The sequence below is a fragment of the Thermothelomyces heterothallicus genome (genome assembly GCF_042370625.1).
Source record: "Thermothelomyces heterothallicus CBS 202.75 unplaced genomic scaffold P884_scaffold_13, whole genome shotgun sequence".
Taxonomy (NCBI): Eukaryota; Fungi; Ascomycota; class Sordariomycetes; order Sordariales; family Chaetomiaceae; genus Thermothelomyces; species Thermothelomyces heterothallicus.
Genome location: NW_027192574.1, coordinates 276,305 through 291,131, shown reverse-complemented (window position 1 = coordinate 291,131; position 14,827 = coordinate 276,305). Strand labels below are relative to the sequence as shown.

Here is a 14,827-nt window from a genome sequence, read left to right as displayed (position 1 = left end):
CATTACGCAGTGCATGCTGTCGTATTGTCCTTACCGTTAAGTTAGTTACCGGGAAGCATGGAATCCGAGACGGCTCATCCGGTTAAGCATGCCAACCGTTAAGCGGCTCGCCCCAGCAATTGTGTCATCTAACGTTAGTTTCACATCCCTTTTTTTTCTTTTCATTTTTTTTTTTTTTCACAATTCCCCCTCTGCGTGTCTTCGCACGACAGCACTTCGCTAATCGACAATTTCATTTAACGCATCAACTTCACGTGGGCCGGCTAAGGTGCTCAATCGTCCCCAGCCTTGGCGTCATGACGATGACATCGTCGTCTCAGCGGCACCATCTCCGACTCGGCGCGACGATCCTCTGAGCATCAAATCCCGGCAGTTACGATGGAGAGCCAGTCGAACGGCCTGACAAAACTCTTGCCAAAGTCAATCGCAGCGAAACGGCGACGCAAGAAGAGTACTTCGCCGGGCGAAGTTGTGAGCGTCGACGACGACGTTGAGCCACAGAGGGGCGACATAGCCGCCAGTGGCAGTATTCCCGGTAGCGGCAGCGGGAGCGGCACTCCTTCGCTCACCTCCCTCAAAGGCAGCCCGAACAGCACCAGTAACGACAACACCACACCGGCCGTTGACGACCCCGATCCCGAATCGTGAGTTTATCTTTCTCTTTCGTTTTCCCTTTCGGAACCCCCCATCTTTTCGAAATTGCCGATCCTGCCACCCTTAGCCATCCATGTCTCTTGGCAGCATCCGAGGGGTGCGGAGTCCTTTTGTGCACGTATCACCGGTATTCCGTATCCAGCGCAGGGCGTCGATACGCGTATTGCCCGTACCTGTGTTTTCTGTGTTTTCACCTGCCCCAGGAGCTTGGTCGGTCCCACCTTGAGCTGAGCAGCGGGCTGGACTTAGCCTGCGCCTCCCCCCAGGAGTCGTTCCTTGTGCATGTTGGCCCTCGCCGTTAGCCTCATCCCGTCTTATATTCTCGCTATTACATCTTCGCTCGTTTCTCCCTTTTTGAGTCCTCATTCTCTTGATTTGGTCGTCTTAACATACCGTTTCCTTTGTTTTCTTTTTCGGCGCGACAACTGACATCACTTCCCCGTTTTCGCTAGCATCAACCAAACGCCCACCGCCATCTCTGCCCATCCGTCCCAGATCGGCTACCTGCCGACGTCGTCGCCCCTCGTGCAAGCTACTCACAATCCTGAGCCGCTCGATCCAGAGGAAACGCACAGAGAACCCGCAATATCTTTCGCTTTGTCTCAGGACAGCTCCGAGAGCCTCCAATCCGCCCCGACGCTCGACCGGGGCCGAACCACCCTCGAACCCCCTGAACTGCGCACGAAGCGATCATCGTCTACGAGCCGCTTGAGAGACGTATTCAAACCAAAGAAGAGCCCAGGCGAGGCAAAGAGCGCGTCCGGTCAAGATAAGCGGCAGGCTTCGCCGGCCCCGGCACAGGAAGCCGAGCCCAAGTCCTCGGTTGACAGCAGCCGACGTTTCTCGCGGGGCCAGCAGCTTGAGGCGCTGACAGTCCCGCCTCGAACACCGCCCGAGGACGGGGCCGCGCCATTGATCGTGAACACACCGCCGACTCCACCCGATACGCAGCCGGCGATTCCCACGACTACCGGCCCAACCCGCCCGGCTGATGCGGTTCTGAAGGGGGAGAGCATGATCACTCAGAGGCGGAGGGCAGGCTCGAATGCTGGCCCAAGCAAGCTGTCCAACGTGGTCGCCCCGCCGTTGACACCGACGCCCGAGAGCGGTCCAGCAACGCCTGGCAACCCCAACTCCGCCGCCAACTTCTTTTCCTCCATGTTCTCGGCAGTCCAGAACACTGCCAGCTCGCTCAGCACCACGATCCCATCCCTTGGTCAGGGCGCTCCCAAGAACAAGGGGACGCCGGTAAAAGAGCAGGCGACCGAGAAAGAATCGGACACAGTCGAGGTCGAATCCGCGGCTTCGCAACGCCCGTCCAGCGAGCCCAAAGAGCCGGCTATCAAGACGCTCGGCATGGGCGACCTCAGCCTCAGCCATCTGGGCATTGCGGAAACGCCCAGCGCCGCGCCGAGTCCCGTCACGGCACGCTTTGCCGAGACGGAGACGCGAGCGAGGTCGGAGTCCGCGCCCGCGGATCCTCATGGCATTGGAAGTGACCTCCCGGAGGACTCGAAGGACGTGAACGCCCCCCATCCGCGCTCTATCCAGGACGCAGCAGCAGCAAATGGGGAGCCGACCACCCCGGCGGGAAGCGTTTACGAGGACAAATCCGGCGTTCGGCGCAGCGGAAGCATACGCAGCACCATCGGTCATCGCCGAAATCGCGGAAGTAGCATAGCCACCCACCATACCGCGGCTACCGGCACCATCGGCGCCGCCATCGCGGCCGCGAATTCATCCCTGGTTAATCCTGGCATGGGTGCTCCAAAGCTGACTGGGTTCGCCGTCGCCAATAAGAAGCGCAATCGTGACTTCCACATGTTGTTCAAGAGCGTGCCGGACGATGACTACCTCATCGAGGACTACAGCTGTGCCCTGCAGCGCGAGATCCTCGCACACGGCCGCTTGTACATATCCGAGGGCCACCTGTGCTTCAGCAGCAATATTCTCGGTTGGGTCACGACGTTGGTCATGAGCTTCGACGAGATAGTCTCGGTCGAGAAGCGCAGCACGGCCCTGGTGTTCAAGAACGGCCTGGAGATCTCGACGCTGCACGCAAAACACATCTTTGCCTCCTTCGCCAGCCGCGACACCACGTACGACCTCATCATCAAGATATGGAAGCTGGGCCATCCCCACCTGCAGAGTTCGCTCAACGGCGTCCGCCTGGAGGAGCCGGGCGGCGACCGGACCGAAAAGGTCGATGTCGAGTCGGTCTCGGCAACCGGGAGCCACAGCATATCGGGCTCCGACGGACAAGAGAGTGACGATGAGGAGGATGTCTACGACGAGGACGAGGACGAGGAGGACAGCCAAGCGGCTGGGCCTCCCTCCGATCGCCCTGCCGTCCCAGAGAGCACAGATAAGGCTATCCCGCGCAAGGCCTCCGGCGGCCTGGCGTCCCCCGAGAAGCAGGACGATGGTGCGCAGGCCGGCACTCCCGACTTCCCCGGGCCTGCGACACATGCGCCCACGACCTGCGGGGACGCGGCGACACATTTTGAGAAGATGCTGGGCGACGATGTCATCCCCGCCCCCCTGGGCAAGGTCTACACCATGCTGTTCGGCCCCGCCTCCGCCGCCTGGATGGGCCGGTGGCTCACGACAGATCAGAAGTGCACCGATCTCCAAATGGATGACAAGCGTGGCCTGACGGAAGAGGTCAGAACGCGCAACTACACGTACATTAAGCCTCTGAACGCCTCATTAGGACCGAAGCAGACAAAGTGCATCGTCACTGAGCGGCTCGAGCACATTGACCTCGAAAAGGCGGTCAGCGTTCTCGTCACCACGCAGAACCCGGACGTTCCCCAGGGAAACACGTTTACCGTTAAGACGAAGTACTGCCTCACCTGGGCGGAAAACAACGGCACCCGTATCCAGGTTAATAACGTCATCGAATGGACCCGCACGAGCTGGCTCAAGGGTACGTCTAGAACGATCCTGTCCCTTTCCTCTTTCCCCGGCCCCCCCTGCTGACTCTTGATTAGGTGCCATCGAACGCGGCGCGAACGAAGGTCAAGCACAGTACTGCAAAGACCTTTTTGCCGCGCTCAAAGCCGCCGTCGCATCCCGCCCGCGGGCGGCTACGCTCAACGGCGCCGCCGCGGCGCGCGGTAAGAAACGCGGCCGCAAGAGCAAGTCCGCCCTGGCCTCGAGCCCCATCAGCGACACTGAGGGCGCCGCCACGGTCTCGGCCGAGCAGAGCTGGGGCATCTTTGAGCCCGCCCGTCCCATCCTCAGTCCTGTCGTCGATGCCATCCGGCCCATTCTCACGGGGAACATCGTCTACGGGTTGCTCGTTGGTCTGCTGGTCGCCTCATGGTTCGGGTTTGGTACCCGCCAAGTCGCTCCGCGGTACACCCTCGATCCGGCTTTCGCCAGCGCGCCACAACGGCTCGCGGCGTATGAGGAGATGTGGAGGAGGGAGGAGAGCGACCTATGGCAGTGGATCGAAGAGCGAGCCGGGTTGGAGAGGTTGGGTGCGGATCCGCCGCTGAGGAAGCGGAGCGTCGACCCACGAACGGTAGAAGAGAAGCTGATGGAGGAGAGGATGGACGAGCGAGAGTTGAGAGAGGCGATACGCGTTACGGAGGAGCATCTGGAGGTGTTGAAGTCGGTGGTGAATAGAAAGGGTACAGAAGGAAGGTGATTCCCTTGCCCTTTATTTACTACCTACCACACACACCACCTCACACCACACACCACATACCACCTACCACGCACCCATCCACTAACTACATTCATTGCGGCTGGCGCCGCGGGTCTCTTTTGTTGTACTTATCCCATTCTGGCGGCAAAGGTTTTAAGGCGTCATGGCATCATGGGCTTTTGCATAAGCGGGCGATACACTTTATACTCACTCTGTCAACTCCAAATATATCATTCGTAACATGAGCCCCAAGAAACTGGTTTTCGAGAGATCGGGAGCCACGTTTTCCACTCCGCATGCCATCGCACCTGTAGCCGGCAAGCAAGCTCGGTGTCTACTCACTGCTGCCATCGTAAGACTTGATATTCCCCAAGGCAGCCGCACTGCAGATTACCCAACAATCCTGCCCCCCTTGCTCTCTTCCCTTCCCTGATAGCTGATTCCGTGGTGGTCAAGGCAGCGTAAGACGGTCTAGCCGAACCATCATTCTGTTCGGTATTCCAGACTGTGCGCTGGCATGGAACTCGTTCAGGTATGGTACTTTTATACATGGCCGACAGCTTCCGCCTTCTCCAAACTAATGGTATATCATATTTCTTTGTTGTTCTTTTGCCCCTCTCCCCAACGCCATACAATGCAAATGCAATGCAATATACAAAAAAAAGAAAAAAAAAAGCCATTTAAACACCTCAATCGCTTCATCACGCTCGTCTTAAAGCAGAAAAGCCTCCCCCTTGGTTTCGCGTCGCGCGCCTCGCAACAATCTCCCATTAGATCCTCCGCACGTTTTACCATACCTCCGGCCCGAATCTGCCGCCCTCGGGCACGGTCTTCCACGCGCACGCGCGCCAGTCACACCCGCGCTTATACACCTCGGTGCCCCACCAGCTGAACCCCTTCATGGCGCCGGAATATACGAATCCAAAGAAGACCACGACGATGCCGAAGGCCAGACCCGAGTCCAGGGCGGCGCTCAGGGTCATGGTGTACTTGGCCCACCAGGCCGGGGCGCGCTTCTTGATGAGGTGGTTGAACAGGTAGCAGACGACGGCCCAGACGGAGAAGTTGAGCCCCGTGGCCGGGGGGATCCAGCCGAGCGAGCCGAAGAGGACGGGCAGGTTGATCTTGCGGACGAACGAGTCCTTGCGGTTGCGGGCGTACAGCCACAGGGGGATGGGCAGGACGGCGCCGACGGCGAAGGCCCAGACGAGGGGGCGGTAGGTGGCGCTGGGGCCGAAGAACTCGCCGGGCCCGACGACGCCCCAGAGGATGGAGCCGTTGAAGTGCACGCGGGCGATGGGGCAGGTGAAGCCGTTGATGGCTTGCGGGGTGCACAGGCCCGGCACGTTGACGAACATCCAGTTGAGGACGGCGATCTGGGTGAGGGAGGAGATGACGGTGGCGACGATCTGGACGGTGAACAGGATGCGCGGGGGGATCTTCATGTAGTGGCCGAGCTTGAGGTCGGCGGCGAACTTGATGCCCTGTGCCGAGGAAATATAACCGTAGGTGACGAAGACCATGTTGGCCACGGGGCGGCCGGGGAAGAGGATGCCGGCGATGAGCTGGCAGATGAGGTAGATGGACGAATGCTGGTTGGTAACGGCCATGATTATGCCGATGGGGATGAAGAGGATGGTACAGATGCCGAGCGCGAGGAGCAGGCCGTACCAGGGGAGGTGGATAGGGTAGCTGAGATGTAAGCCGATGTGTTTTGGGATGCGATCTCCAGCAAGGACCCGGGGGGGGGGGGGGGAAGGAGGAAATCAAACTCACTACTCGACGACAAAAATGCCTATTGCCGTCATCGAGACAAAGGTCAAGAAATACCAGAGCATGGGGGCGTCCTTGTATCTCCTCATCAGACGGTTGTGGACGTCCTCCCGGCTCATCAAGTTGTCGATGCTTAGCGAGGACCTGTTCGCACGCCGGTGGCGGCCATTAGCACCCCTAGTCGAGAAGCCATCGCCTGGTTCCGAGACTGGCTGATACGAGGCCTTTTGCTCGCCAGACGTTTCTTCCAACGACCTCTTCCACTGCTTCCATATGTCCTTCCCGTGCCAGCAGATGGTGTGGGTTAGGAGTGATGCCAGCCCGGCAAACTGCACCCCGTAGCTCAGCACATACGTGATGGGGAGAAAGACGCGGCTGTACTTGGAGTAGGCTTCCCGATCAAACATGAAGTCCTTGGTCAGGACCTTGCTGACGTCGTACACGTTCCCGGTGTTGTCGAACACGGCCACCGACAGGATCGGCATGTACGAGGAATAGAGCCAGTTGCTGTAGTAGGCAATGGGCGCAACGATCCACATGACCAAAACGAGCCCGCCAACCACGTTCATGGCTGCCCAGAAGGGGGTTAGAAGCGGCGAGCCGATATAGGCGACCTGCGCCCAATCGAAGGTCACGGGGAAGAGCCCCAACCCGGAGACGACGCCGAACAGGTTGGCGACCACGACGTTGTCGGGCGCAAACCAGGTGATCACGTTGAAGTAACTCAGCGCGGGCATCAGGAGACCCGGCAGAAAGTAGAACAGAACGGCGCCCAGCCAAACGGCGTAAAAGAAGTTCCACCTGCTGATCCTCCAGCCGTCGGCTTCCTTGTTCTCCTCCTTGTGGAGAGTGGTAAACATGGCGGCTGACATGAGGGTCCCCGGCCAGATCATGCCGCTCGGCCGGACCAGGAAGCGCCGTGTGAGTCCGGCGAAGGCGTAGCCCAAGATCTGGGTCGAGAGCGTCAGCAGGAGCTGATACACGATGCTGGCTTCCTGCTTGTAGAACTGCGTCTGCTCGACGATGACGTCGGTCGCGAAGGCGAACCCAAACGAGACATTGCTGCTGACATAGACGCAGCTATGCTCCTTCTCGTTCCAGCGGCCTTGGGCGAGCCAGAGCCGCAGTCGATCAAGCCTGCCTCTGCGGCCCGGGGGGACGAAATGAGCGCCCTCGTCGGCGCTGGAAACCGAGGCCTGGTCGCTCCGGAAACCGTCGACATATTCTTCGGGTGGGTCGTCCGGCCGCTTCAGGAGGTAGTCCCACAGGAGGCCAAGAGGGTGTACCATTAACAACGCTATAACTGGCGTGATTGCAACACTGGGGTATCTCAGGGAGAAGAAGAGGTTCGTGGAAGAGCCGAGGATGGAAAAGAGGATGGAGAGAACCCACATCCGGGGCGTGCTTATCGACAAGCTCGTGTTGTCGGTTGGGGAGACGGAGGCTCGGACCTGGGCGTAGGGCGAGTTATCTGGCGGGTCGTCCTCGTCCTCGTCCTCGTCAAGATCCGAGTCCAAGACATAAGACCGCTCGTCGTCGTCCTCTTCGCCTTCCGGCTCCTTCGCGAGGTCGTTCAGCAGGGCCCTCTCGGTGGCCCCGAAGCGGCCCTCGAGCCCGTGGATGGTAGTGGAGCCCCCGAGCTCCTCCGACTGCCTGGACGCCCGTCTCGAAGTGGGCGACCTGGGTTGGGACCCACCGCGCCGCCGCCGCACCCCAGGCTCTCCCGGTGAGTGGCCGCTGGCGTCCGAGGGCTTCCGGGACCGTACCGATAAGGAATTGGCCGCCTCGTCGCCGCTGTCATTCGACGGCCGAGGCGTGATGGAGCCGTACGAAGGGCTGCTGAAGCCCGCGGCCGAGCGCAACGGCGGAAGGTCCTTTGTCATGGAGTCGGGTGCCGGGTGATGGTGATGATGACGACTCGGGCTGTCGGTGTCCGTCTCCGTCTGGTCAGCCGTTGCCGCTGTTGACTCGGGTGCGCGGCCATGGGGATCACGAGAGTGAAGCTCGGCCCGGTCGTCGTGTGGTGGGAGCAGCGACGTCGTGGTGTCGCTGGTATCGTCGATGTGGAGAGGAGGGGTAGCAAGGGACGGGGCAAGCTGCTGCGGCGTGGGGCCTCTTGCCAGGGCGGGTCCTCGGTCCAGGGATCGAAGTGGGATTGTCTGGACCGATTCGGGCTGCTTGTCCGAAGGAACGCTCCTGGCCCCGGAAAGAGTCATAGGCAGCCTTCTTTTGGGGGAATTGTCGGGATTGCGCCGCCGCAATGCTAACAGGAACCTGCGGCGCGGGGTATGACGCGGGAGCCCCGAGCAGTCCGGCCGAGGAGCAAAACGACGAGGAAGTGCGTTTCTCCGACCGCATTGAAAAGGCACGAACCGCGGCGCAGAGAGAGAGACTGGGGTTGAATTGCTCGCGGATGGGTCAAGTCGTCCCCAGGAAGGTGGTGAGATCACTAATTAAGAGCTCTGTTCTCGGCCCGTCGCGGGTGTACTGATAAAACTCGATGGGGAAAATGCGAGGAATGAAACCATCACTGGCTCTCCAATTCCGTACACTACACTACGGAGTTAACCAGACCTGCGGGCAGCTGGTTAAGCCCCACCACAACCCCTGTCGAATCGGACGTGGCGCGCTTGCCGAAGTCACTGTTCCGTTAAGCGGGGCCAAAGTTACAGTGATGGCATTGCAAGTAAACAAGGAGATGAGAAGAGCTACTCCGTATAATAACTACGTACAGAGATAGCGGGATAGTAACTAACCCGTACAGTAAGTGCATAGGTACCTGGGTAGGTTCTTGGACCCGACTCTTATCTGGTGCAAAGCTGGACAAGCGAGAATTGGCTGGATTGAACGTAAATCGTGTAAATGCCATCAAACCCTGTAGACGGAGTTCCAATGGAGTGCAGAAGAGAATTGGGGGTCAAGGTCCCTGATTTCTTGGGTGAGTGCTGAAAGATGCAGTCTGACGACATTCGGGCGCTAACTGCAACATGCCGCGCTCCCCCGGAACGACCCAGGGCACGGGAAGAGACATCCACTTTCGGCCGTTTCCATGCATGGGTCCATCGACAAACCCGAAACCCGAAAGCTAAAGTTACTCATTAGTTAACGTCGCTGGACCACGGGACCAGTTGCTGGTGTTGCACGCGCGTGACCAGACAGCATCCCAACACCACCACCACCACCACCACCACCACCACCACCACCATCATCATCATCATCATCATCATTATAATCGTCATAGTCGCGCGCCTCACATGGCTGATACCGCCCGGGAGGAAGAGACCATGGCCTCGCTCAATGTGGCGAAGCAGCACCTCCGGAATGTTATGAAACAAAAGCTTAAGAACATACCCCAGCATTCCATCGCGTCGCAGAGTATGCTCCCCGCAAACCCGTCCCGAACCGGGCTAAACAAGGCTCCCCAGGCTCCACCGTTTACAGCACGCTCAAGAGCTTGAGCGCATACGCGGATGCAAAGCGGGTTAGCGTGTTTCTCTCCATGCCTACGGGCGAGATCCAGACAGACGCCATCGTGAGGGACGCACTCTCGGCGGGCAAGGAGGTCTTCATCCCTTATCTCCACAAAAACATGGTGGAAGCCCCCGGCCTGCCAGCGCGAGTGATGGACATGGTCCGCCTAAGGGACCTGGCCGACTACGAGTCGCTGAAGCCGGACAAATGGGGCATTCCGAGCATCGACCCGGACACCGTTGCAGAGAGGCAGCGAGTGTTCGGCGGTCCCGACGCCCAGCACTCCGACAGCACCCTGCTGGACCTCATCCTGATGCCGGGCGTGGCCTTCGACACCGACCCCGACAGCGGCGCCATCAGGCGCCTCGGACACGGCAAGGGCTTTTATGACTACTTTCTCTTTCGGCACGGCCTAAAGGCGGGTTCGCTTGGGCAGCAAGAGTCCCCTGTATTGCTTCTCGGCTTAGCCCTGTCTGAGCAGTTCCTATCTCCATCCGAGGGGGCGGTACCTGTTGGTCCCCTGGATCAACCTCTGGACGGTCTGGTCCTCGGGAATGGCGAGATCAAAGGCCCGCTTGCTCCTGCAAATAAAACAGACTAGTCCAACCCCCGGTTGTTTTGCCGTGCGCCTGTACCCGCTTCCCTCCTGGTATCCCATTTCGTATAGTCTTTTTTTTTCTTTGCCGTGTTCGACATTGTGTAGAGGTTGAATGGTTTGTCAAGCTTCCGCCACGCGCAAGCAGCACCCTGTGGATGCCTCACCCAGATAGACTCTGGATGAGCGAGACATTATCACCCTTGAGCAGGATTTGCTATTCTCCGTCAGCCCTTGTCTGGATCCGCCCCTATCACGGTACTCTCCCGGTAAGGAAACATACCCCCAACGGCCTCTTCGTCTCGGTGTCGTTCGTCTTCGAAATCTGCTTGACTTCAACCGCGTCGTCGATCTGAAGAACCAGGTCAGCCACGCACAAAACATTCCCGACCTCGGTCTTGCCGCCGCTCACCACAAGATTCATGAACTCATCGAACCCCTGCAAGGCCAATCAGCATCTGCGAGTTACAACGGTAGCCGGGTTGCCTACCCGAATAGTGCCAATGATACGGATCGACAGCTGCTCGTAAAGCCAGATCTGGACCGTCGTCCGCTGTTGCAGGAGACGGAAAAGAAAGTTGATTGGGGGTAGCAAGACCCGGCGACCGCCGCCAGCACCTCTTCCAGTCATTTCGTGCTGAGAATGGTGCGGGGGTGCTAAGAAGAAGCGAAACCGTGAGGGTGGATGTGTGTTGCTCGATGCTTGTCGCGACGGGCGTGTCGTGGAATCAGAGATGCAGCGGAGCGATCCGAGAGCTCTGCGGTTGGCGCAACACCGCCATGGAACCCAGAAATTAGCGTTTAGTGGTCCGTGCACTGCCCCTCCTCTTTCCGTTCAAGCCATGGGCACTGCACTGTTCTTGTTGGGTGGGGCAACGCTGTATGTTCAAGTCGGCGGCCTGACGTCTCCTTTCTGAGCTGCAAGAGGGCCTTGCCAAACATTCAGAGTCGCCATAAATCTTCGACCGCGCGCCGGGCGATCCCACCTTCCTCCCAAACCACGGCTGATTCCTAGTTAGTGCCCCTTTCGGCGATAGAATCCCCGAGAATTTCGCCTGCACCTCCTTCCCCGCGCGCTTTTCGAGCTTCGTCTTTCAGGCAGTCTGTGGAGGAGACAAGCAGGAGGGAGGGGCACATCGGACTCGCAGCTCGGCTGCCGAATTCCAAGAACGAGACCGCGCAGCTTGCGATACGATCCCACACCAACACCGTGCTGTTTTTTCGGCGGCTTTTGCACCCAGCATCATGGCGTCCAATGGCACTCAGGAGGCCTTCACGGTCCCCAATGTCCTGGCAGCTATGCTGGCCATGAGGAGCGGGGACACCGAGAAGAAGAAGGCTGCGGTCGAATACCTGGGACGATACCAGAAATCAGTCAGTACATACCCTCCCTTTTTGGCATTCGGAGAGTGGGAGAAGGAGGGTAACGCTGACGGTGGCGTAGAATGATGCCTGGACAACGACGATATCCATCCTGCAAAACTCAACCGAAGCGGAAGCGCAGCTCTTTGCAGCGACGACCCTGAAGGGCAAGGTACATTTGGAAACAATGGCCCACCCCCGCCCATTCTCAAGCGAGCAAACACGAACAAGCGCTGATTGGAGGGCAGATCACATATGACCTCGGGACTCAAGTTTCAGAGGCAGACTTGCCGGCGCTGCGCAGCCAGATCCTATTGCTGCTCAAGAAGTATGCGCCGGGCCCTAAGCCGGTGCGGGTTCAGCTATGCGTTTGCCTAGCGATCCTGGCCATCCAGATGCAGACATGGAAGGACGTGTTGCCCACCGTTGTCTCGACCCTCGGAAACGAAGTCGAGAGCCACGCCTGCATCTTGGACTTCCTGCGCGTACTCCCGGAAGAGGTCACCGAGGGCCGAAAGATCACCTTGTCTGTACGTGGAACGAAATGCCGCCACTCGTCTTTTACCAGCCCGGCAACCCGTTCGCGCGCGTCGACCTAGGATCGCTGTCTAACTTTTCGGTCGTGATAGGAAGAAGATCTCGCCCAGAGGACATCAGAGCTGCTGTCCGACAACGCCGAGCAGGTTGTGCAGCTGCTCGTCAACTATGCGCAGTCTTCCCGTAGGCTCCCTTCCCTCCTATGGCCTATGAATGATTGACGCCGCTGACGTGACTCAGCCGCTGCCGCGACAAACCCTCAGCTTTTCGACTGCATCAGCTCGTGGCTCCGGGAAGTGCCCGTTAGCGTTATTGTCAACTCGCCCCTTATGAACGCCGTCCTTCACGGCATCACCGACGACAAATCCCTGCTGGCCGCGGCCGACTGTCTGGGGATCATCTGCAGAGAAACCAAGGATGTTGACGACAATTTCGACACAATCCAGGCTCTGCTTCCCAAGGTGCTGGAGCTGAGGCCTCGCATCCAGGCGCTGGTGGACGAGGAGGATATCGAGGGTTTCAAGGCCATCACCAAGGTCTTTGCGGACGCTGGTGAATCGTGGGTGTTGGTCATCGCCCGCCAGCCTCAACACTTCCGCCCGCTAGTTGAGTGCTTGCTCGAGTGTTGCGCGAGGGACAAGGAGCGGGATGTCATTGGTTACACCTTCTCCTTCTGGTACGAGCTGAAGCAGTACCTGACCCTGGACCACTACATGGAGGCCCGAGTGCAGCTCATCGACGTGTACGCCAGACTTGTCGACATCATGCTCAAGCAGCTGGAGTATCCGTACTCCGACGACCCCAACGAGCTCGACCTCTTCGACGGCGACAGGGAGCAGGAGGAGAAGTTTCGCGAGTTCCGTCACCACATGGGCGACACGCTCAAGGACAGCTGCGAGGTCATGGGGGTTGCCGCCTGCCTTACCAAGGTACACGACGCCATCAAGTTGTGGCAGGAGAAGTACGGCAGCCAGGCGACACCAACATCGGTGCCTCACTGGCAGTCGCTAGAGGCGCCCCTTTTCGCGATGCGGGCGATGGGACGCATGGTGGAGTCGCATGATAGCAGTGTTCTGCCTCAGATATTCCCTCTCCTGGTCCAGATCCCCATCAGCAACGAGAAGCTGCGGTTCGCTGCAATCATGGTCTTTGGCCGTTACACAGAATGGACAGCGGCGCACCCGGAGTTCCTCGAACCGCAGTTCCAGTACATTGTCTCGAGCTTCCAGACAGACTCGCAGGAGATCCTGCGCGCTGCCGCTCAGGCGTTCATGTACTTCTGCGTCGACTGCAAGCAGCTCCTCAGCTCGCAGGTCGTCCAGCTGCAAGCGTTTTATGACCAGATCCTCGACAAGCTTCCTGTATCGAGCAAGGAGGAGATCACAGAAGGCGTCGCCTACGTCGTCGGTGCTCAAAAGACTGAAGACGTGTACAAGCTCCTCAAGCTGTACTGCGATCCGCTCGTGCAGCGACTGATGGCCAAGGCCAACGCGGCCACCGAGAACAAGGCCAAGCTTGACCTTGCTGGTAGGTTTTTTTTTTTTTTTTTTTTTTTTTTTTTTTTTTTTTTTTTTTTTTTTTTTTTTTTTTTTTTTTTTTCACCTCGAGACGACGAGCTACTGCTGACCCGACAAAGATCACATCAACCTGCTCACCTTCTTCGTACAACATGTTGTCCCGTACCTGCCCAGCAACGCGGAGAACCCTGCTGTCAAGTACTGGCAGGAGGTGTTTCCCATCTTGTCGACCATCCTCGACAACTTCATCGACTTTGTCCCCATCTGCGAGCGGGTCTGCCGTTGCTGGCGGTTCATGGTTATCTCGTACCGGACAGCCATCACCCCTCTGCTCGGGCCCCTTGCCAACAAACTGGCAGAAGGATTTACGCAGTCGAAGCAGGGCTGCTTTCTCTGGGCGACGAGCGCCATACTACGCGAGTTTTCCGAAGACCGGGAACACGTGGAAGATGGCATCACCGAGAACATCTACGTATTCTTTGAGGCGCAGGCGACAAGCGTGCTCCGCACCATGAGCGACCTGCCGCCCGTCGACCTTCCGGACGTCATCGAGGACTTCTACCGCCTTCTTATCGACGCCCTCCTCTACTACCCCACTAAACTCATCCCTTCTCCCTTGTTCACCCCTATCTTCCAGGCAGCCATTTCCGCCCTGGCCCTGGAAAAACAGGAGCCCGTCTCGGCGGCGCTTCATTACATCCGCGACCTTCTCACTTACGGCGGGACCAACCCGGCCGGATCTGGGAGCGACCTCGGACCAGCCTCCGAACAACTTCGCCAGATTGTCAAAAATCTCCTTCTCGCTCAGGGCGAAGCCCTCGTGAAGCAGACTCTGGCAGGCATGATGATCACGTTCCCTCGAGACTGCTTCGCCGACGGCAGCGGCGTGCTGCTCGGCATGTTTGAGCTGCTACCCGCCGAGACAACCACCTGGGTCGATCGCACCGTCCGCATGCTGCCCCAGGGCACCATCACCCCCGCCGAAGCCGACCGTCTGCTCGCCAAGATTAGGGAGAGGCTGCAGGGTGGCGATCCGGCGAACCTGAGGCAGATTCGGGTGCTGCTGCAGGACTTTACGAATACGTACCGCCGGAGGTATGTGGCGCCGCGCGATGGGCTGGGCCAGTTGGAGGCTGCACGGTTTCATTTTTCAGGTTGAGACTTGAGAGAGGAGGAATCTTTGGCTTGGGGCGGAGGAAGAGGAGAATGACGGGATTCCGAGGTTGGCCCCGGCCGGGGGGGGGGGGGGGGGGGGGGGGGGGG

At 58.9% G+C, this 14,827-nt stretch overlaps 5 protein-coding genes across 5 annotated transcripts; 3 read left to right on the top strand and 2 right to left on the bottom strand.

Moving 5' to 3' along the window:
• The first annotated feature begins 184 nt into the window (after nt 1–184).
• On the top strand, nt 185–4,557 carry P884DRAFT_285464 (uncharacterized protein). The gene is made up of 3 exons (XM_069443769.1): nt 185–644; nt 1,107–3,583; nt 3,648–4,557. Exons 1-3 carry the CDS (start codon nt 379–381, stop codon nt 4,307–4,309), a joined length of 3,405 nt encoding a protein of 1,134 aa, XP_069297023.1. The 5' UTR covers nt 185–378; the 3' UTR covers nt 4,310–4,557.
• A 46-nt stretch (nt 4,558–4,603) lies between these two features.
• P884DRAFT_330124 (OPT oligopeptide transporter protein-domain-containing protein) lies at nt 4,604–8,607 on the bottom strand. The gene is made up of 2 exons (XM_069445666.1): nt 6,086–8,607; nt 4,604–6,001 (listed from the first exon to the last, which is right to left on the bottom strand). Exons 1-2 carry the CDS (start codon nt 8,296–8,298, stop codon nt 5,098–5,100), a joined length of 3,117 nt encoding a protein of 1,038 aa, XP_069297022.1. The 5' UTR covers nt 8,299–8,607; the 3' UTR covers nt 4,604–5,097.
• A 759-nt stretch (nt 8,608–9,366) lies between these two features.
• Nucleotides 9,367–10,154, top strand: P884DRAFT_201804 (uncharacterized protein; the record flags this gene model as incomplete). The annotated part of the gene is made up of 2 exons (XM_069438376.1): nt 9,367–9,457; nt 9,508–10,154. The coding sequence occupies 2 exons, from the start codon at nt 9,367–9,369 to the stop codon at nt 10,152–10,154; spliced, it is 738 nt and encodes a 245-aa protein (XP_069297021.1).
• Nucleotides 9,986–10,913, bottom strand: P884DRAFT_260338 (uncharacterized protein). Its single transcript, XM_069441434.1, has 4 exons — nt 10,639–10,913; nt 10,561–10,587; nt 10,432–10,500; nt 9,986–10,365 (listed from the first exon to the last, which is right to left on the bottom strand). The coding sequence occupies exons 1-4, from the start codon at nt 10,777–10,779 to the stop codon at nt 10,312–10,314; spliced, it is 291 nt and encodes a 96-aa protein (XP_069297020.1). The 5' UTR covers nt 10,780–10,913; the 3' UTR covers nt 9,986–10,311.
• A 158-nt stretch (nt 10,914–11,071) lies between these two features.
• On the top strand, nt 11,072–14,803 carry P884DRAFT_330121 (armadillo-type protein). The gene is made up of 6 exons (XM_069445665.1): nt 11,072–11,522; nt 11,593–11,682; nt 11,759–12,040; nt 12,140–12,230; nt 12,288–13,574; nt 13,684–14,803. Exons 1-6 carry the CDS (start codon nt 11,394–11,396, stop codon nt 14,721–14,723), a joined length of 2,919 nt encoding a protein of 972 aa, XP_069297019.1. The 5' UTR covers nt 11,072–11,393; the 3' UTR covers nt 14,724–14,803.
• Nucleotides 14,804–14,827: the final 24 nt, after the last annotated feature.